The 23,352-nt window shown below is 41.2% G+C and overlaps 1 protein-coding gene and 1 long non-coding RNA gene across 6 annotated transcripts in view; one reads left to right on the top strand and one right to left on the bottom strand.

Moving 5' to 3' along the window:
* Positions 1 to 23,352, bottom strand: part of NRP1 (neuropilin 1) — a 151,001-nt gene that overhangs the window by 21,246 nt on the left and 106,403 nt on the right. For 2 of the 5 annotated variants that reach the window (XM_030550189.1, XM_030550190.1), the window contains exons 8-12: positions 17,432 to 17,587; positions 14,080 to 14,224; positions 10,781 to 11,112; positions 5,447 to 5,591; positions 503 to 607 (exon numbers count right to left, since the gene is read on the bottom strand). In XM_030550189.1, the coding sequence (XP_030406049.1) occupies positions 503 to 607; positions 5,447 to 5,591; positions 10,781 to 11,112; positions 14,080 to 14,224; positions 17,432 to 17,587 (883 nt within the window). Of the gene's footprint in view, positions 1 to 502; positions 608 to 2,570; positions 3,371 to 5,446; positions 5,592 to 10,780; positions 11,113 to 14,079; positions 14,225 to 17,431; positions 17,588 to 23,352 lie in introns of those variants that run through there. The other 3 variants (XM_030550191.1, XM_030550192.1, XM_030550193.1) reach the window with 2 other exon arrangements.
* Positions 1 to 23,352, top strand: part of LOC115645491 — a 49,916-nt gene that overhangs the window by 23,464 nt on the left and 3,100 nt on the right. The window contains exon 2 of the long non-coding RNA XR_003998760.1: positions 9,463 to 9,564. This is a non-coding gene — a long non-coding RNA (uncharacterized LOC115645491). The remainder of the gene's footprint in view (positions 1 to 9,462; positions 9,565 to 23,352) is intronic.

Genomic DNA, 23,352 nt, shown 5'->3' with positions numbered 1-23,352 from the left:
AAACACCTGGTCTGTGGCAGTCACCCCCTATATGGCTGTGTTGGAGGGATGATGGAGAAGAGCTAGTTCATGTGTGAATGTGTGTGTTTGTTTACTCAATGGCTTCCTGGGAAAGGGCAATGGCTGAGCGGGGAATCCTGCCCCAGATGGCAAGCTACCCTTGGTATCAGAATAAAACTTCTCTTAAAGGTCTGTGCAGAGTTATTTTCCTGAGGAAAAGTGAAATAGGGCATTTGATTAGATGCAAATCTTGGTCCAAAAATGCCCTATCTGCCTGCTAGTCGCTATTGTTTGCCTCAAAAATTACACAGTGGAGAAGACAATCAAAAGTCTTGTCACATATAAAATGCAGATGCCTATGTTGTGACAGTGCAGACAATACAAACTGCATACCAATATCCATTCATCATGAGTGATTCAATCAAGACAGACATTTAGCTGGTAATTGGTGATCAACATGAACTAAAATGAGGCTGCAATGGAATGAGGATGGTTTCTGCACCTGTCAGTTGGTAGTCATCACCTGTTCCGCTGTGACAGTTTGCCTGGTCATCATCACACTCATCCACAGGATTGCCCTCTGTAGTGGTAGGGACTGATGTAGGTGCTGAAACAAAATCCTAGGGTTACTCAGTTAAAATGAGTTCTGGAGACTTGTCATAGTCTCAGCTGCACGATTTTGACAAACAAAGTATACTGTGCTCAATGTGCTGCAGTAGATGAAAAGAATAACCTTGCATTTCCTTGCTGTTCACTGCCCCCCTCCCCTGCATCCTTTAACCTCCCATTAAGAGTGTTTGATCTGAAGTGCAGGGATGGAATGGGGGGTTTAATCATAGTAACATCCTTGTATTATTCACAGTTTGATGAGTGATATGCTTCTACTAATGAAGGGTGAAATCCGGTAGAGTAGAGGGCAGGGCAAGTGGGAGGGGAAGAGAGGTGGTGCTGTATTTGGTACAAGAGCCATCCTTTTGCTGCAGAGCAGTGTGCCTGTGGGTGCACCTGTGAGAGGGAATGCTCTGAAAAGGAGCGGAATGACTACTGCATACTCACTTACTACATATAAAATACTTCAGTAGTGGCCTACCTCTGGGCCATACCAGGTCCCTTGGGGCAGTGGAATGTGGGCCTGTGCAGGAGCCTGTGTGAAGGGGAAGAAAGAGGCAGAGGAAGCCTTTTTTTCTACAGAGCAGGGTATTTACTTCACATTCAGGAGAGGGACTCCGCTGTCCAGTGGGCCCATGCACCACAGCCACAGGCATGCATGATTTCTCATTAGGGAGGCTGGCCCAGGACTCTGCTAGCCAGCCCATACACATCAGTCAGGAGCATGCACTAGCCTTGGGACATCCTTGCATTAGCCTGGGAGACACCATGAGTTTCCAGCAGTCCTCTCCAGCAGAATCCTGCCCTGACTTGATCATAGAATTTATCTCCAGGATCCAGGGGTGAAAGTAGAAATAGGGAGTTACCGGTACGGGGCTGGGTTGGGGCCGGCTCTGGTCCCCAGGAGGGGTAGGGCCTTGGGTGGAAGGGGCGGGAATAGGCGGGATCAGCGCCAGCCCTGGCCTGCCCTGTATTGGTAAGTGCCCTCCCCCGCCGGGGTAGCAGCAGCAGCTGGGGGCTCCAGCAGCAGTTTAAAGGACCCAGGGCTCGGCCGCCACTACCGCCCCAGGCCCTTTAAACCACTACCCCAGGGCTTTGGCAGCAGGGCTCCAGCAGCTATTTAAAGGGCTGGGGCCGTAGAGGTAGCGGGAGGCCCGGGTCGTTTAAATAGCCCCAGAGTCCCTCCGCTACTCCAGGGCTCTGGGGGCTATTTAAAGGGCTCAGGACTCCAGCAGCGGGGCTCTGGCTACAATTAAAGTGCTACTTGGGGAAGCTGGGCTGCCGTACCGGGGTGTACCGGCTTACTTTCACCTCTGGCAGGATCCCTTGCTCCCATTTAGCTCCAGCACCAGCCAGGACAAAATTTGACGCTTAGGATTATGCTGATCTGGATTTAGTGCTTCTTTCCTAAACTCTATGCAATAGAGTTTACTTAGCAAATATTAATCCTTGAAATTTTTAAACCAATACCACTCTTCTGATTACTGTTTTAAGCATCATCCTGGTATTTGTATAACTAAAATATTAAAAATGGTGGGCAACACATAATTGCTCCCTGCAGAGCCTGTGTGGGAGAGGAACTGTCTGAGTATAGACAGGGTAACAGTGACAGGAAAGCATCATTATCGATGCTATTGCTATTGCTTCATTTGCAGGTCTGAGGGTTATTTTTTTAAAGATATTCACAAATATGAGACGTTAATGATGTCAGTAGCTCTTGCTGGCCACATGATTTGCTTATGGCTGGTGATGATATTCTGATAGCCGCTGCCTGTCCAATAAAGGTCTGACCTTTTGTTATTATAATTAAGAGCTGTGATTTGTGAAAGGTGCCAGAAAACATAGCTAAAACCCAACGTCCCCCGAACAAACAGCGATAACAACTGGGAAATCACAAAACCCAGACACATTGTTTAAACATAAGATTTACATTTTATATCAGGAGTGTGTAGCTATGGCAGGTGCTGTTAGCTGGCTCAATGTAATCAGCACAGGGAGCTTGATCCAAGCTTTTATCTACTCTGGAATATTGCTATTTTCAGTAACAACTGGTCACTGTACTCAAAGCTCATGCAATAATGTGTGTCTCTCTTGGACTCCTCTCTCCTCTGCATTAGCCCACAGAGCTGGCCATCCATGCCAGGTGCAGGTTATGCAATCCCTTTGTATGCCAGAAACTCCAGGATGGACTGAGGTTCCTCTAGCAGCTCTATTCTGGATGAGACATGGTGGATCCAAAGGGCCCGTGTGCAGGTCTGTGCCTTAAAGGCACACGGTAGCTCTAGTTACATACAAGAACTGGTCTCTACATAACTGAAGCACAGTTAGGCTTGCCAATTCTGACTGGAGCTATTCTGGGAGATTTTTTCCCCCAACATGATGTAATGTCATTTTCTTATAATATCCTATTAAAATCTCCCGGATTGCTTTCAGTGGTCACCGGGAGATCAGTGCCGATGCCGAGAGACTGCAGGCCAATCCTGGAGGGTTGGCAACTCTATACACAGTTCATCTGTTCCTTAAGTCAGATATGTCTCTCTATGAATCCCTTCACTGGCTTCCTCTAGTCTTCTGCATCAAGTTCAAGCTTCTTATCTTGACCTTGAGGACCTGGTATAATCCCACTTTTGCCTGCATTTCAGCTCTTATTTCATCCTAACCTCTCTGAAGGCAACTGCTTGCATGCAAACCTTCCTGCTAATCTTTCCCATTGGATCCTTCTCCAGCTCATATTGTTGTGACTTCTTCTGTGTCTCCTTTCCTATCACCAAAAAAAGAACAGGAGTACTTGTGACACCTTAGAGACTAACAAATTTATTTGCGCATAAGCTTTCATGGGCTACGGCCCACTTCATCAGATGCATAGAATGGAACATATAGTGAGGAGATATATATACATACAGAGAACATGAAAAGGTGGGAGTTGCCCAACCAACTCTAAGAAGCTAATTAATTAAGATGAACTGTTGTCAGCAGGAGAAAAAAAACTTTTGTAGTCATAATCAAGATAGCCCATTTAAGATAGTTTGACAAGAAGCTGTGAGGATACATAACATGGGGGAAATAGATTCAGTGTGTGTAATGGCTCAGCCATTCCCAGTCTCTATTTAAGCCTAAGTTGATAGTATCTAGTTTGCATATCAATTCAAGTTCTACAGTTTCTCCTTGGAGTCTATTTTTGAAGCTTTTCTGTTGCAAAATTGCCACCTTTAAATCTGTTACTGAATGGCCAAAGAGGTTGAAGTGTTCTCCTACTGGTTTTTGAATGTTGTTATTCCTGATGTCAGATTTGTGTCCATTTATTCTTTTGCGTAGAGGCTATCTGGTTTGGCCAATGTACATGGCAGAGGGGCATTGCTGGCACTATCACCATTTATATCCCTTCTTTGGCTAGCCAGTTCTGCTGTCAGGACAGGATAGTGTGGTGGAGCCATGGACCCAACTCTTCACCACTTTTGGAGTGGCTAGTAATTCTAATGGCACTATCCTCACTCACCTTTGTGTTCAGGTGAGCATAAAGACTGTGATTCTGCTCAGCCCTTGAATGAATACACAGAAGGGAGAATCTTTATGCCCTCCCACTTTCCTTCTGAGTAGAGTACTATGTAGTCTGGTGTGTCTGATTTAGGGTCTGATTCTGTTCCTATGAACATCATTAGCAAAACTGCCATTGAGTTCAATGGGAGAATGATTGCACACATAGACAGCAAGGGTCATTTGGGCAAGTATTGTATCTTCTCTCTTTGATCAAAAGCAAGGGCGATGACCTGCAGGAACTGAGAACTCCCACAGGAATTGAGAATGGCCCCAGAAACAGAACTCCCTCCAACCTCATCACTTTGCAGGCCAAGTGTGAATCACACTTCTTCAACCCGGCTTTCACAAATAACAGCATATAGCTCATCGGCTTTAATAATCACACCTCCCACACTTTCCCCTGGGGAATGGAATAGAGAAGGAACCATGTCATATACTAGTTGCTTTAATTTATCTTTGGAAGGTGCTCAGATACCACTGTAATAGGACTAGTATAAGAACCTCAATAGACTTGAATAGTGGTGCTTCATAAATATAAATAAGAATAATGTAGACGATCAGCAGCTTTATGGTTTATAATGGCCACCTTACTGCATTATCTTCCATCAGATAAGATGACCAAATGCACATCACTTTTTTGGTATAACAGAAATAAAGCCACTGTGATACTGCAGGACAGTGTTGCAGGATTGATTCCTCGACTTTGCTTGGCCTGGCCTTTTAGGTGCCTGATCAGAACTGGGGCCTTGATTAGCAAAAAGCCCAAACAAACAAAAAACAATAACAACCACTCAACCAATCTATCAAACCCACCACAGTGGATAACATGATGCCTACCTTGCAGAAAGTGTCCTCATCATCTTATTTTGTGTAAATCTGCCTCCCCATTCTTAGAAGCCTTCTCTTCCTGTGTCATGTCATAGAACTAACCTCAATTGCAAACCACTTGGGGGTAGGGATGCATCTTTGGTCTCTCTAAAAAGTGCTGCACACCCCTCGTGTTATACAAGTAATCCTGAGATTGCTTAAAGGAGCAGAAGACTCTATGCAGTGAGACAATCACAAGGATTCACAAAAGGTATTGTGGAAAGAATAATATATAACTTAGTGCCGCAGACATATTCAAATGTCCTCAGTGAGGGTGCTGAGCAGGCCAAGAAGCAGCACAGATGGCAGTTACTACAGCAAGAGTCCCATGAGATACTCCTATGGGAGCGGCTGTGCTCAGCAGTAGTCCAAGCTAGAGTGTCTCTCTATGAAAATAATTAATAAATTCATTCATCTCTGTCAGAGCAATTACCTTCAAATTCACAGCCCAGTAGTTCCATTCTCAGCCCCAGTCCTCCATGTGTGGCTCTCTCAGGGTAGACACGGATTAATCTGGTTGTTATGGGTTCAAAAGTCCGTAGCTCAGGTGTATCATAGTTGGTGTTGCCTTCAAAAGTCTGCAAGGCATGACAAATGCTGCTTGTTAAAAAAAAAAAAACAATCGCTTTCAACAATTGTATTTTTTTCTTTTAGGTCTCTAGCATTTGAATTGGATGAGAAGTAGGCCAAATCCTACCAATTTAATAAGTGCCTGACTTTCTATTCTTAAATGAGGAAGGAACATGTAGTTAAAGCTTCTCTGAAAAGTGACACATTTCATTTTTCATAAACTCAGTAGCAACCAATCTATCAGGGTCATAACAGGAGCTGAGTGTCTAATGAGACATGTTTTTGAATGACACTCTGATCTGGGGTTTTACTGGGTGATATTTTCAGCACTTCATGGGGGGGAAATGACTGAGGAAAAGATCCTGTCACCTTTTAAGTAGTTATAATAATAACCCAACTATTCAAGAGAAAACTTTAATCTGATTTCCCCCAGTGACAGAGTCAAAGTTTCATAAGTTATAGTTATTTCAAAAAGGTGTAAATTAAACTCCAGGAGCAATAGCTGCAAGAGTTCTTCCAGTGACACTGGTCTTGAATAAGAACAAAGAAAACTATTACTGACAGCTGCAAAAAGTACCCCACAGAATTTAAGAGGGCAAAGCAGGTTGATGGATATGCCTTTGGGACAAAAATCTCATCTCTCAGCAGCATTGTCCCTTATATCCCTTAGCTATACTGCAGTTTTCAACTGCTTGTGACTCCTGATGATCTCAGTGAAATGGAAGTTCTGTATATAGATCAAGTTATTACTATTTATTATTTGTATTTCATTAATACCTGAAGGCACCAATTGTGATCAAGGCCCCATTGTGCTAGGTGCTATCCACATACAGCACATACACAGTAAACAACAGTTACTGACATGAACTTACATTCCAAATATAGAGAATAAATGGTAGGAAAAAGGAAATATTATTTCCATTTTACAGATGGGGAACAGAGTACTAAGTGCCCAGAATTATACAGGAACTGTGTAGCACTGCCAGAAATGGAACCCAGATCTCCTGAATTCCAGCATTACTCATAAAATTATTTCACTGAAGTACAGGATAGATAAAAGAACAGAGCAACAAATTGTGTATAAGGCAGCTGAGAGTTTACTGCATAAGAACTGGATGAATTGCAATACTAATCAAAATCTCCTTTGAACTGGAATCCAAATTTGAGATTACGGTAACATTTAAGGGAACTTCCAGCTCTTAGTCATTCAGGATGAAGCTTCGTTTTTGCATTGATAAGAAAAGCAGCTGCCAAATACCCTTCTTGTTTGAATGAGACCACAACTCAACATACAGCACTCTCCTGCTAGTGATCCAAAGGCAGACAATGCAGAGGATGCAGGAAAAGCTGATTTTGTATTTCAATGCAGGGATAGGCCACAGGAAAAAACTGATTATTGTTTTTTTTTCACTGTAATTCTAAAAATGCCACCTGTTTTTGGTTTAAGTTTCTATATAGTAAATCAGTGGCTCCCAACCCTTTTAGGCAACTGTACAAGTGTACTCGACTGAGACTTTGGCTGTACCAACTAGTGCCCTGCTGCTTCCTATTCAGTTGTGCATGGTCTAACCCACAATTAATCTTGGGCTGTTTGGAGCGTCTGAGAGACTGGCTTTGGAGCACACCAAGCCTTATTGTGTAGTGAACTAGGCACAGTTAAATGGGTGGTGTACATATGCATATGCAAGGCCTTGCAATAAATTATTATCCTAGAGGATATGCTTCTGCTCCTTTTGAAATCAATCAGAGCAAAATCTGGCCCTAAAGTGGGGAGTTGAGTCGTGAGTATCAGTCACAAAAAAACAATAGTACCAATAATGGTAAATATACCAATAGCTAGGATAACTGGTATTAAGAGCTGCTTATAAAAATGACATGACCCTCACTCTCAATAGAAGACTGGATTTCTGAGATTTCTTTCAAAGAGCAGTAGGTTGGCTAGTGTTCTGAGAGGATTCAGAAGATTTCTGTCAGGAATGGGTATTCAGAAGGCACTGCGATTTGCATCTAATTAATTTACAATTATTAAGGCTTTCTTTTTATATTTGTATATTAATATAGCTCAAAAGGTCAGAGTAGCTACCTACTGTATGAGAAAGAATATGACAAGCCATTTTACGTATAAAAGTAGGCAGACATATGTTATCTAAGGAATTATGACTTCCCTTTTAATAATAGTCTTAATAGCAACATATAATAATGAAAACTGTGCTATAAAAGATATCAGTATTCAGCACTGACACCTAGGCATTAGAATTTAATAGGCATCTAGAATTATATCGAATCATAATTATATTGAATCATTGTATTTTGTAGTATAGACCTGCCTATGATTCAGTTTTGACTGTTCATTTCCAACATCTACCAGTCTTCTTTGCAGCAGTGGAGGAAGGGGCATACAACAAAACATTGTGAGTTGTGTCTTTCATATAGGCTGTACCATAAAATGCTTTATTTGGTTACAAAGATAAACAATAACTCAGAAAAAGGGAAGCTAATAAGTGTTGGAAAGAGAGAAAAGATATAATTCTTAATGACATTTTTAAAACAAAGTCAGCCTGGCAGATGGTTTAAGGAAGAGTGTTCCAGATGGCAGGAGATGCAAAGGAGAAGATTCTTGCAGCATCAGTGGCTAGAAAGCATGGAAGGAGAGTGAGAAGGTCAGTATTAGATGAGTAGAAGGAGTTAGGAGGGAGAATGGAAAAAGAGCTTTATGATGTAGGTAGGAGCAAGTCCACAGGGGGGTTACACAGAAGCAGGGCAAACATAAATTGAATCCTAAAATGAGTGGGGAGCCAATGAAGTTGCCTATGGATTGAAGTGATATATGTTTCTTTGTACATTTGAGGTGGGTGGAGACATGCTGGAGTCTGGAAGAGCTGGAAATTGAGGAAACTATGGAGAAGAGAATTATAATAGTCCAAGTGAAATGAGATGAAGGCATGGATGGGGAGATAGAGTAAAAGAGGTGGTAGACACAGGACAGTGTTTTATATCCACTTAGTTTTTCAGAGTTCTTTCTTTACTTGTATAGCATGCAATTGTTTGTTTTTCAAAGTCAAGATTTTACCCAAGGGAAAACGATGTGTTTCATTTCATAAAACAGGGATGTTTCCAATCCACTTTCATGCGGGGACTCAATATAACTAGCATTCCGTACAGTCCAGCTTTATTAACATTTAAAAATAATACATTCATGTATTAACATTTTAAATCCATCAGTTTCCCAAATCCTAGGATTTATCAGATTCTCTTTTAATAAAACTTTTTCTAAGGAAGAAAATGTTTTGAATTTTTGGGCAGGATTTTAATGTTATAAAACACAACATTTTTAAAAAAGCCATTAATCTTGGAAGTTAATTTCTGATAGCAATGAAAGCTCTGGATGGACTTAAATGGGTTAGCTAGCATTCTTTTTTTGTCAACATTGTTAGCTTTTGACAACAATGGCAAGTACTTGGATTAGAAAACAGCAGGCCATGTAGCATACGGTGTACCATTTAAAAGCATATGGTAACATTTTTTTTTCTCATTGAGCCATAGCATGGAAGTACATGTCAAAACAACATCCTTTTTAACAGAGAAATGGTTAGATCTCAGTATTGATTTACACCCTCTTCAAAATTTATGGTAAAATCACAACTCATAGTAATGAGAAAGAGTAGTCAATTTCAAAGGAAGACCCCATTTTGTGTTCATCCCCAAAACAAATGAGGAAAAAAATAATCAACTAAGAAGGACTCAGGACTGAGAAAGACTTTTCTGTGGAGTTACAACAGAAAAGAATGAAGCCTAATATTTACAAAATGTGCCAAGAAAAGCTAGTCATGGGTTCACTTAGTCACAAGACTGGAAAACACATTGTCTTTTTCTTTTTAGGACACACAGGTTTGCCTAATGGATTGATGGGGCCAGAGGAGAAAACAGTCTTTATACCTGAACTCCAGACTAACAGAAGTTGGATAAAGAGCAGCTAAGCAGGTGTGTGGAGTTTTATGCTGCATTTGTCATTGCTCTTCCTCTCTTGGGGATTGGTCCTGCTTTGAGCAGGGGGTTGGACTAGATGACCTCCTGAGGTCCTTTCCAACCCTGACATTCTATGATTCTATGATTCTTTATTCCCTTATTGTAGGTACAATTCATGGTTCCTTGCCATTACCATGCCAGTAGCAAAGCAGTATGCCCTGCACAGTGAATGGTGATCTCTCTTAAGGAATAGAGAAGGAGGCACAGGCAAATTATGGAGGTGACTGTGTCCTTTTAGGCAAAAATATCTAAATGTACACTCTGGGCAAAGATACCAAAATGGCACATGAGACTAAATGGATGGGTTTTTGGTTAGATATTTTTAAAACATTCCAGAGTGTGCATCTAGGACTGGACCGAGGCAAATACAGTATTTGGGGCCTGCTGTTGGTTGTTGATCTCTTTTCTTCCTCTTACCAAGTCAGTCACACAGCAACCCACTTGGTCATCTGTCTATGTCATTTCCTCCTCTGTAAAGTTTTTGCTATTTCTGCTCAGCCATGTGTGACAGTTGCCTTTAGTTCCCAGACAGGCTCCCAAATCCTAAACTAGTAATAATATAATAGTACTGTGTGTTGAAGATGGGATCCATATTTTATCAAAATAATTTGGGAGTTTTCATTGATTTCAATGGGCATTGCATCAGGCCTTACAGAGCACCTCTATACCAATTCACTTTACATACAATTTAGAAATCCCCAGATCAGCCCTTTGAGGTAAATAGCATTGTCCCCATTTTACAGCTAGGGAAAATGAAGCACAGACAGATTTAGTGATATGCCTGAATTCACACAAAGCCAGTAGCCAGGCTAAGAATAGACCCTCCAGCATTTCTTTTCAGCATTTGTCACCACAGCATTGCAAAGGATTCCAAGGCCTACCTCAGACCCACAGCATGCCTGTGGCACATGACTGAACAGAAACAGGGATCACACTTATTTCTGGGGGGATAATAAATAAGCAAAAGCTCCATAGCAGTGAGGAGCAACTTGGGATTGGCTTGCTGGAGCCTGACCACAGTTACGGTACTGTTTTAGTAACATCCCTTTAGATTTGCTGCTGAAGAAGTCTTCCTATTTAGCCTAGACCTAGCCTAGACCCTTTTTCAAAGATCGGAACTATGCAAGTGCTTTGTAAAAGGGAATTCATGATATAGTAATTTCTTCCTCACCTTTATCTTCTTCTTACTGGCATCCATGATCATTTTCCAATCGGATCCATTATTGCTGTAGCCAAGCTTGAATTTTTTCATGAACACTTTGTTTTCTCGGTGCTTGCCTCCCTGAACAATTATGCCTCGCACTATTTTCTCTTCACCGAGGTCTACTTGAAGCCATTCCTTCGTATACGAGTGAGTAGTTGGTGGCAGTGCCCAGCCTGAACGGCTTGTTATAAGACGAGCATTTTCTGGGATCCAGTTTCGATCAACTTGACTAGATGCTGTAATCTGAGAGTCGGTAATGAGTCCAGACACCATACCCAACATCCCAGAGCAAGGATAATCTATGGAAGAAACAGGCCATGTTTAACAGTTAATCTCTGCAAATCTGATACAGCCATAGCACCAAAGCAGAAAAAGACATGCCACAGCCAGTTCAAAGAATATAAGAAATAACTGGACCCTTTCCTCCAAACTCAAATCTCATTTTGCTCGAGTCTTTAATTTATTTTTTGTTTGCTTAATCTTGTACTTCCTCATTTCGGAAGGTAGTGGAAGTACCAAAATACCACAAGTATTTCTGGCCTGATGGGAACCAGGAAGTATCAGAAAACTCATTGTCAACTCTATTCTTATGAGTTTTCCAGCCTGATTGCTAAACCAAGGACGGGAGAGGTCACATCTGAACTTGTGGATGCTTATTCAAATAGAAATTCCGAACATTCTGAAGTTTGCCATTGCTGGTTATTAATCAGTAAAACATTTTGCAGAAATTAGTAATTGTATAAATTCTATATTATTTTGTTACTGGTCTAGATAATAGTTATTTTCATGTCTGAAGAAGAGGTCTGTGTAGCCTGAAAGCTTGTCTCTTTCACCAACAGAAGTTGGTCTAGTAAAATATATTACCTCTCCCATCTAGTCTCTCTAATATCCTGGGACCAACATAGATACAACAACACTCTAAACGATAAAGGGCAATTGACATTTATAGTAAAACTCATACTTTTAATGGTTTATAATGAAACCATTAGAATTTGCTACAAGGTGAAATGTGTCATGAAAAGTCTTAGCCCACAAGTTTACTTTTGTTTTAAATTAAAACATTTAACATATTTGTTGAAGAAAATGGGAATTAGAAGAATATTAAAAAATAGTAACTTTTTTATGTTCCTGATTGCACTCATTGTATTCAAGAATAATTATTTTGGTTTTATTTTTTTAAAGACCGCATTTTGCTAGTAATGAGGGCCAAATGCTGCTGTTACAAAAGTGTTTACACAGATTATTGGGGGAGATTTCTGTGCCACATAGGGGCAACAGCACTCCAACCAGACTAATGTTCTTTCACAAATGGGAATCTGGCCTTATACATCTAGCTGTTGGAATGGTTTGTAAATCTGTGCGTTCACATCTTGTCTAGTTTTCAACTTGGGTACCCACTATATACTATAAAGAGAACATACAAATCCTAGTACCCAAATAAGCACTTAGGCATTTATGCACCTCATATAAATGCTGATTTGACTTTCAAGTGCAAATACACCCTATTTAGATACTCATATTAACATTGGGTGGTATTCATAGCTAGCTTCATATTAAGTGATGAGACAAAGGTTTCTTGTTCATCCCATGTTACATTTTCCTGGCTTTGAAATACAAAATACAATAAATCTAATAATAAAGCCCTTGGCCTAACTGGATATCTTGGAGACTACGGGGTGCAGAAAGGAGGGCCAGGCGAGGGACCGTCAAAAGAGTAACACATGACATAGTGAAATAATTAAAAGAAAACTGTACCCCGCCCCTACCCTGCCCCTTCTCTGAGGCCCCGCCCTCACTCACTCCATCCCTCCCCTTCTATTGCTCGCTCTCCCCACGCTCACACACTCATTTTCACCGGGATGCCTCAGGGCATTGGGGTGCAGGAGTGGGTGAGGGCTCCAGCTGGGGGCAGAAATGAGGTCTTCAGGGTGCGGGAGGGGACTCCGGTTGAGGCAGGGTGTTGGGATGCAAGAGGGGATGAAGGCTCTGGCTGGGGGTGTGGGCTCTGGGGTGAGGCCAGAGATGAGGAGTTTGGGGTGCAGGAGGGTCCTCCGGGCTGGGGGTTGGAGCCAAGGGGCTCAGAGTGTGGGAGGGGGCTCTGGGCTGAGGCAGGAGGTTGGGGTGTCAAAGGGGGTATGGGCTCTGGGTGAGGGATGTGGGTTCTGGGATGGGGCCAGAAATAAGGAGTTTAGGGTGTAGGAGGGGGCTCTGGGCTGGGGCAGGGGGTTGGGGAGCAGAGTGGTGGTGAGGGCTCTGGTTGGGGATGCGGGCTCTGGTGTGGGGCCAGGGATGAGGGATTTGGGGTGTAGGAAGGAGTGCTGGATTTGGGCTGAGGGGTTTGGAGTGTGGGAGAGGGCTCTGAGATGGGGTAGGGAGTTGAGGTGATGTGGGGCTTAGGGCTCTGGCTGGGGGTGCGGGCTCTGGTGTGGGGTCAGAGATGCGGGATGTGGGGTGCAGGAGGTGGCTCCAGGCTGGGGCTGAGGGGTCGGAGTGTGGGAGGGGGCTCTTGGCTGAGGCAGAAGGTGCAGACTCTGGGGTGGGCTGATGATGAGGAGTTTAGGGTATAGGAGGTGTTCTGAGGGCAGGAGGGGGATCAGAGGTGGGGCGGGGGTTGCGGCAAGGGGAAGTTGAGAACTTTGGCTGGGTGCGGGCTCTGGTGTGGGGCCAGGGATGAGGGATTTGGGATGCAGGAGGGCACTCTGGGCTGGGGCTGAGGGGTTCAGAAGATGGGAGGGGGATCAGGGCTGGGGCAGGGGTTTGGAGAGCAGGAGGCAGTCAGGAGTGCAGGCTCCTGGTGGCGCTTGCCTCAAGCAGCTCCTGGAAGCAGTGGCATGTTCCCCCTCTGGCTCCTATGCGGCAGCATGGTCAGGCAGCTCTGTGCACTTCCCCATCCACAGGTGCTGCCCCCACAGCTCCCATTGGCCGTGGAGCTGTGGAGCTGGCGCTTGGAGCGGACACAGAGTGTGGAGTCCCTTGGCTGCCCCAATGCCTAGAAGGCAGAGGGGGGATATGCCACTGCTTCCGGGAGCCATGTGGAGCCGGGCAGACAGATAATCTGCGTTAGCCTTGCTACGCCACTGACTGGACTTTTAACGGCCATCGCCAGGGTCCCTTTTTGGCCAGGCATTCTGGTCTAAAGCCAGACACCTGGCAACTCTACAAGAATAGTCATTTTTTAGAAAACAGAATCATTATACAGAAAAAGAAGAAAGTGTCAAATGTAAGTACAACAAATGTCAGGTTTCCAAAATCTTCCTGATACCTACCTGTTATCTTACATCCATAAACTTCAAATCTCAGTGATATCCCATTTTCCCAGCTTGCAGGTCTGATCCGAACAAATCGTGCTAACGCTGGCTTGGGAAACGTCCTATACATAACATCAGTGGGGTTGACATTCCCTTGAAATACCTTAAGGAAGAAAGGAAACACACCATTTTTAAAAATTAATGTATTTTCTTTTAAATGTAGTTTATAATTCTGTGTTTTACACATACCAACAATCCAAAGTTGAAAGTTTTTTGCACGGAGGAATATGTCATTATACTCATAGCATAATTTCTGCAAGCAGCTAAGCCTGGAAGATGCCTCTATATAACATACCAGTGCTTAACAGTTTCTCTGCTGTACTGGGGCTTTGGGAAGACAATTACAGAAGACACAATATACATGACAATATTGAATGCAATTGTTAATCCATTATCGTTAGATTGGGATAAATTGGATAGGTCCTGAACCTCATGCTCAGATGAGCTATGCCCAGTACATCACATTAGGTGTGTGTAAAGATAGCTATATGCTGCCTAGATACGCCTGTGAGGACCTGTTTGACCCCTCCTCCACCAAACAAGATACAACACTTTCATGGACCATTAGGTGAGCTGAGGATCACCAGAGTGTAGCAATGGTCTGGCAATGCCTCTTTTCTCCTGGCATATTCCTCATGCCAGGAGTCTGTATGGAGGGCATGATGTAGAGCCAGCTACACTGGGTCTGTGCCATCCAAGGATTGTGCTATGCTGGAAAAAACCTCAGCTGCCTGGTTAGGGCAGCTTTATAGCTTCTAAGCTTCACTGAGCTGGTGCAAAGAGGCTGTAGTATGAGCCAGGGTCTTTGCTTACATGTGACTCAGAATCAATGCTATGGACTGAATCCAGTGAGGAATTATTTGCATTTTAGGTTCTGGAAAAGTTCCTTTACTGAATCAGGATAAAATGTGCATTCCTTTGCTTGTACTTGGACTCTTGATTTTTGCAGGGAATAATATTGCTTATTTTGACCTTCTGTTATGTAAAATCCTTCTTAACAAATACCAAAATTCTTCTTTTGTCTTGTATAGTGAGGTTTAATCCTTATAGCTGATTGTTTTCAATCTTCTAGGATCCTGTCTTTGACCCTTTAGGCCAATGGTCAAACAATAAGTCCCACAAATAAATATTATATTGGTCTCTGCTTTCTTGTTGATAAGCATGCTCCTCTGTAATAGTGCCAAAACGTCTAAAAGTCATAGTCCAAAGAAGGTGACTCAATTTCCTGCTTCTTCCTCAAATAGAGTGAAGACAAAATTTCCTGTTTTTTTAAAATGTATGTAGGCTTAAGAACTTCTCCTTTTATGGGAGACTTGACAGTTTCTTACACATAATTCCAATTTTCCTGTTTATCATTTTCAGTTGCTGCATTGATTTGGTGGGTTAGCTGCATGCAGACATCAGCTCATCAGCTCATCACCTTAAGTTATTCATTAAAGAATTTAATGTATTGGATTTGTTATCTAGGGAGAGCCTCTAGACTGATGTCCAGCTTCTGATCCATTTCTTGCGGCAAAATCTTTCCAAGAAGAATTGGTCTGGTTTTTCTTAGTGGGTGAGTCTGGATGGGCCCAATGATTCTGACTAAAAGGCATGGAACTCCAGGTTATGCTATAGCTATAAACCTTTCAAAATGAAAGCCTCCTCAAAGACCTGTGTAGTTTCATGAGCGTGTTGCTGCATCAATAGCCCCACTTCCCCTACCTTTGGTTTTTGATCAAGGATAGAAAAACTGAATGTCAGCCTGGTGTAAATTTATTTCATGTAATTTTTTAAATTTTCTTTTAGTACTCTTACCTACAATATAACATTGCTGTTTTACATCGGATTTGCTTTGACTAGAGAAAAAAAAAATTTAAACTCTTCTAACCAATAAATCAGAGCGGTCAAATCTTTTGATAAACAAAGCAGAGCATGTACAACAGTCAAGTAAATTGTAAGTTTTCCAAGGAGACTGAATTTTGAGACTAGTTGTGAAAGAGGGATTTGTTCTGAGCAAACGACTAACAACCAGGAACCCCTGAGTTCTAATACCACCTCCAACACTGATTTCATGATTTTGGATGAGTCACTTAATATCTCTATTTAGGTTCTTATACAGTGCTCATCATTGTGGCATTTGACCTTGTCAGCTTCCCCTCATTTATAAAACAGGGATAAAAGTACTATGTCAAGTGGCTGCTTTGAGGATTAATTTATTATTGTTCATTAAAGTGCTTAGAAGATTGACTCAGCTACATAAGTGATAGAGATTATGATCATTTTGAGTGGACGCTTTTGTTGAAGGTATGAGATAGGACTGTAAGATACAGATATGTCAGGATCACATAGATATGTTTATATATTTATATTACATAACGATGGCAGGACTTAAAAAGCTGTGTCTGCTCAAAACAGCTGTCTTGAAAGAAGGCAGCATGGAGTAATTCAGTTTCCATTAGGTCACATTAGAAATTATTGGGAATACTGGCTTCTGGGTGAGCATGTGAGTAGGGGTGAGCAGACCACTCATGTGAGTAAGGTGAGAAGAATTTGGCCCTTAAACAAATTACCTTCATGCCCATGATGGCAGATAATGAGGATTTTTCTTACAAGTGGTAAAAAGTGTTTCAGTTGGAGAGTGGAGAGGGCAAATTCATAGACCAATGGAGTAAGGAAGGTGATTTAATAATCTTTATAAGGCTGCAAAGATAGGCGTAGTCATCTATCTGAGGTACTTATATGACCCCCATCACTGTAGTGTCTAAGAGTATGTCTACACTGCAATTAGACACCTGCGACTGGCCATGCCAGCTGACTCAGGCTCATGGGGCTTGGGCTAATGGGCTGTTTACTTGCGGTGTAGATGTCCAGGCTCAGGCTGGAGCTTGGGTTCTAGGACCCTGAAAGGTGGAAGGGTCCCAGAGCTCAAGCTGCAGCCTGAGCCTGGACAGCTACACTGGAATTAAACAGCCCTTGAGCCCGAGCCCCACAAGCCCAAGTCAGCCGGCTTGGGCCAGCTATGTCTAACTGCACTGTAGATATACCCTAAGAGCCTCACAATCTTTTAACGAATTTATTTACCTAGCACTTTTGTGAAGGAGGGAAGTACTATTATCTCTATTGTACAATGGGGAGCTGAGACACAGAGAGACTAAAGCGATTTACCCAGGGTCACACAGGAAGTCTGTTGTGAGGCAGGGAATTGCATTTGAGTTTCCCACATCCAGGCTTGGGCCTTAAGCCCTTGATCATCCTTCTATTCTCATTATTGTAGCTACTATCATGATTTACTACTTGACAAGAGTGAGGTGAAATGGAAAAGACTTACCAAAGCTTTATTTCCCTCTTTAAGTGTAATCCAGTCTTCTCCATTGGAGCTGACATCTACTCGGTATGATTTCACATAATATTTTTTCTTAGTTTCCTTTGAGATGGCTCCCTGGGTCCCGATGCCAGAGACAAATCGGAGAAGGCCTAGGTCTACCTGTGATAACAAATATGGAGATGTGGACAATCTGTTTAGAGCATAATAATGTTATGATAGCAGAAAACAGCCTTGTTTCCAAAGGAGCATAAGGGGTTAATAAAAAAGAAAAGTATCTTATTATTGATAGCAATGTGGCCTGTAGCTCCTTATCTGTGACTGTGCATCAATTTACTCCTAAACTATATTATGATAGTATGTGAAAACATCTGCCTTTTCAGTCAATAGGTATATACTATAAGGTTCTCTTTCATATATCGGAGAGGCACCACAGACTCCCATCAACTTTAATGGATCATGCTCCAGGAACTATGTTTCTTATATTGAAATGAAATAAATTGTTATAAGAGGCAAAAGCTAGAGTCCAGCTTTTTGGAAGGTGGGTTAATGATCTCAATTTTAATTAGCACTTCTTACTGTTTTGCGCAAAGACAGAAAATAAGGAAGGAATAAAAGTTATGGAGTTATGATTATTGACCTACTTATTAGAAACCATCTTGGTTGCCCTCAACCCTTTGGATGCTGTTTGGATGAGGGAGAGCGCGAGAATGCATCTAACACACACTATATATATATACCGCATAGATATGCACGTAGAGTGGCATTCATTTCCCCAGCAGTCTGGAAAATGTCAGTATGGCTATATCTACACTTAAAATACTAATGGCACAGCTGTAGCACTTCAGTATAGACACTTATTACAGCAATGGGAGGGGTTCTGCCCTCTCTGTAGTAAAACCACTTCCCTGAGAGGGGGTAGCTAAGTTGATGGAAGAATTCTTCCATCGACCTAGCACTGTCTACACGAGGACTTAGTTCGGGTTAACTACATTGTGGATTTTTCACATCGCTGAGCAATGTAACTGGATCAATCGAATTTTCTAGCATAGACCAGCTCTGTATTTTAATGATTCAACTGCACTCTGTTTGTCAGAACAGATATTTACCAAGGATTTTTACAAATAAGTTTATCAGGGACTGTCTTTTTGTTCTGTGTACAACACTTAGCACAATGGTGTCCTGGTCCATGAGTGAGGCTCGTAGTCACTGCAATAATAAATAATAACAGTTATTCACAAAATACAAGCCCTACTAATTTACTCCCCTAGAAGGAACAAAAGACAGAGACTTCATGAAGTTCACTAGGAACTTTGCTGTTGCTACTGATTGTATGTGGAAAATGCCCAGATACTACAGTGGTGGACTGCACTATAAAACCCTAAGGTAGACAGATTTATAACAGTCACATGAGTCTTTATAATTAATTTTGTAGGAGTGAGATTGATAAAATTATGTTAGTCAACAAATGTCACTAAAACTTAAAAATGTCACTATAAAAGAAAAAAAGTTTTCTTGTATATTGTGACAATAAAGTTACTATTAAGGAATAAATTGCTCAAATATTTGGTTCCTGCACAAATCCCTATTGAACCTCCCTCCCCAGCTACAGCATAATATCCTAATGCCCAGACATTAATAGATTGAATTAACTCGTCTTGTGCTAATGTCCCATGCATGTCTCAAGCTTTTTCATTTTTTTCAACGCATGCAGGATGCAGAATGTATGTCTCCAGTGTTCCACAAGCATCCTTTTTCCTGGATGTATGTCATACACCCAAAGGCACCGGAGTGGCTAAATCAATATGCTCTGCATTCTTTCTCAGATAGCTCTGGGAAGTGCTATTCAGGACAGGGTAGCTGCTATTTCGATTTCCATGTCATATATAAGTCATTTTGAAGTCCTGCAACAAAAGAACAGTAGCCCTGTGTGGGAAGAATAGTGCTGGCTTTCAGTGCAAAATCCTTGTCTCTGCCATCGTTTTTAAGGCTGGTAATGCCAATACTTGCATTTTAGTTTGATGAATCAAAAAAAGTCCCTGCATCTGAATTTCTAGGGATGAAATGCTGCAAAGATTTGTTTGTAATAGGGAAAAAAAATCTCTTTCTCTCTCTCTTAAAAAAAATTCCCAACACTGTCTTACAAAAACAATCAAGTGATTTAAAGTTACTGGAGAGCCTCAAATGTTAGATTGCTACAATCTGAAAGTTCATGGGGGAGTCTGGGTATCATTGCACAGAGCAATCTCAACTTAACTTGAAATGCTCTCAAAATTGTACTCTGCTGATTGTAAAGTGTGCTACACAGAGTCATGTCCAATATCACATTCACTTCCAAGCTGAAGTGCACTTGAAAATCTGGAAGTCTGAGGGAGTGTAGTGCTGAGTTATTCAAATGAACTGCTTCTCTTAAAATTTCCAACAGCTCTTCAGGTTTGAAATGATTAAGGTCCTAAGCATGTACAGTTCCAGCTGATTTGAAATGACTCTAGTGGGTTTTTTTTTAACATACAGTCAGTAATTCATTTTGAATGAAGTCAAGCAACAGTCTGTTATGAGAGTTCTAGATATTTGAAGCCAAGCTAAAACTTAACATCAGAGGCTAATGGAAACATTTGACTCTGAAGCAAACAATTACTGTCCTCAAACCAGACCTTCAAAACCATGTTTATGAATCCTTCTTACTAGCTGAGGTGATAACAATAACATAAAAAAGGAGGAAACAACCCTAGAACCTGCATAATATGTCCTCCCGTGTTTTTAAACGCCCCATCACCGAATTCTCATATTAATCACTTTGAGATATCCAAAACTGTGTTTTTCTTTCTAACGTTCATTAAGGATGACCATAAAGCTTTACAACCTGTTTAGAGAAGGGCTGTATTGGCAAAATTCACCTCTGTGCAAAGGGTTTAAGTGTTGCATAGGCCTCTGCACAGAGGTGAATTTCAACCTATATCCAAATTCCTACTACCCACTGGCAACTAACTGAAGGTACCAAAAAGATAACTCTGGTCAGACACAGATGCTCAGTGTTAGAATTTGCAGAAGAACCATCTTCAGAGGGCAATACTTCAAGGATAGTCATGTCATCATTTCTTATGCTTTTGGGGTTGAGCTTATAAGAACAGCTGTACCTACACTTTCCAGTAGGGTTTGTGTATGACAGTATGCTCACTTTTCCACAAAGGCTTCAAAACATTAATGTACAGAGATTGCCCATTTTTCTCTAACTCAGACAGCCCATCTCCATTTGTGATAGATTATTTGACAGCTGGCTTTTTGTTTTATACTAGTTGTATTTTGGTACGTTGGTTTGAAGAACTTCTGTTTCGCATTAATTTGAACTGTGGAAGGATGTGGTGATGAAAGACTGTACATCTGAAGCTGAACATCAAATACATTCACTAAAATTATTTGACATTTCACTCAGTGTGTGATAAATAAACATCTGGTATTTATTTTCTGGGATGCAAACTATTTTGTAGAAGTTTATTGCTCTTTGTGTGGCTGAGTGGCCATTATCTGAGCTAGCCTACACAATCCACAATAGTGACATCATGACACGTCACTTCCGATACCAGGATTTTATTTTTGATTATAGTATCTCAATTGTTCTCTTTCCCTGCATTCATTCAGATGAAAACTTATATCCCTTCTCAAAAATAATGCATTAGGGCCTGATCCCATGTACTCTGCTTAGGGTGTTACTTGTTACAATGAGATTACTTATGTTAGCAAGCACTACACTTGGTAACAAATGTATAAAGGATTGGGTCCTTAGCTTGCATGAAATGAGGAAAATCTCAAATATGTCATTTTTCTGGGGAATAAGTGGTCCTATCAAAGGAAAATAGTTGTTCTTGCTTACTGCATAAGACTTCTTAAAGCAATTTCTGCCCCGTGAAAGCATATTGAAAGATGCTGACTGTTTCCATGTATGAACTATTGCCTCACTATTTATTCTGCAGTGCCTCTTAGCATCCAGTAAAAATACTTTTTATAGCTGCACTATTGTCTGACAAACTATAGGAGTCACAGTCCTGAGATATAGATATGCAAAATGCTGCACTCATTTTTTTTTCAAAACCACTTAAGGAGGAGGACAAAGAAGCATATGTAGCACTGTGCAGTAAATCATGTAGCAAATCTCTGCAAACTGCTGGTTAAAGAACAGCATGTAGCTTGCAAGCCATGAAATGAATATTACTGCTTCCTATAATCATAGATAATCATGTCATAATGAGGAAGGCCTTGTTTTCAATATGAAAATCTGCTTTGCTCAGTATAATACAGTCCACAGTGGTGGTCATGGCAAGGGAATGGTTGTTACCAGCTTTTAACACCCTTACTGTAGGCCTGGGCAACAGCCTGAGAAAATAAAGGACAAAGGGCTAGGGATTAACAACAGGAAGCTATTTGTTGTGAGCATCTCTTGTGGCTTAAAAAGCTGTATAATTCATCACTTAACATTGCATACCAAAGTAAATATTGTTAGAGAATTGTGTCATTTCCTTAGATAACACAGATGAACTATGGTGGTACTTCACTGGCCTACTATCTACTACTCTATTTATGCAAGGGTTGATCAGCATTGTCTTTCATTAGCATACCTTTTTTTTTAGCTGCTGTTGATTTGATTGATCACTTTGGCCCATGCTGTGTGCAGAACTATTATTCAGTTCCTTTATTTATTGATATTTAAGTCACATGGGTTACAGCCTTTAATTGAAACTCTAAAGGAACTTTTAATTTACTTGGCATATCAAATTAATTACAATAGTCTTCATCCCTGAAATTTGGGTCATTACAAAAGTACAACTCCTTGACTCATTGACTTCCACTGTGGCTTTAAGTGAGTAAAATTTATCCTTTCTCTTTGTGAAAAACTCCCATTGATATTAATGATAGCGCCATAAGGAGAATAAGGAGAGAGTATGGCCCTTAAAGAGGGATCTATCATGCATCAATGGACTGAATGGGAGCTTTCTCATTGACCTCAGCAGGAGCAGGGCCTAAGTGCATTAGCAGAAATGTATACTCAATGTAAGTATGAAACAGATGATGGGGCAAACATTTGTGTCAAAGGACAAAAATATCACAGCAGCAAAACAAGAGCTGCCCTTGCTTTAATGTTGAAATATTCTTTACAGTCTTAGCTTCGAGCCTAAATCTGCATTGCTGCTTTGTAACACTAAAACTTAAATGTAAAGGAGGCTATTGCATTCAGGCACTGACATTGGTGTTGCAGTACTGAGTATAGAGAGATTTTTCTTAGAGGCAGATTAACCAGCTTCTATACGAGAAAACTTTGGAAAAGGATGAAAAGATTTGGCTGCAAGGTATAAAGGAATTTCAGCAATTGTCAGCGCAGTGCTTGCTGAAGAAAGAAAAATGCATAAAGTGTAAGAAAAATGAAGTCCAAAAGGAAAAAAGAAAAGACCTCTGGTTTTTTGACTGAGAAAAGATAATGCTTGTGTGGGCTGTGTTGCATCTGGATTCATGGCACATTCTCCCACTCTTATGTTAATTTTTTTTGCATAAATCAGAAGCAACTAATTAAAAAAGAAATATTTAATTCTGACATGTTCTTTGAACTGGTGTTCCATCTGGTTCTATTTGAATAGTAAAATCTGCTGTAGTTGTAAAAATTGGCAAGCAGCACCCTGGTAAAGAGAAACAAAAGAGACTCAGTACAACAGGTTAATACACTAGCATTTCAACTTGAGACATTTCCAGAATTCAGCATACCAAATTGCCCCAGTATGGAAAGTATAAAGATCAAATGTGAAAGAAAAATGCTGTTAGTGAGGTGGGAGAAGCACAGCCACTGGTCTACATTAGCTGTGCGTTATATTTGTAGTGTGAGTCTTTGAAAAGAGTTTGGATTAAAAGTACAGGGAATGCAATGTTATGATGAAATGGGC

Source organism: Gopherus evgoodei, chromosome 2 (genome assembly GCF_007399415.2).
Source record: "Gopherus evgoodei ecotype Sinaloan lineage chromosome 2, rGopEvg1_v1.p, whole genome shotgun sequence".
NCBI classification, from domain to species: Eukaryota; Metazoa; Chordata; order Testudines; family Testudinidae; genus Gopherus; species Gopherus evgoodei.
Note: the sequence above shows the minus strand (reverse complement) of the source record. Positions and strands in the feature narration are given on the sequence as shown.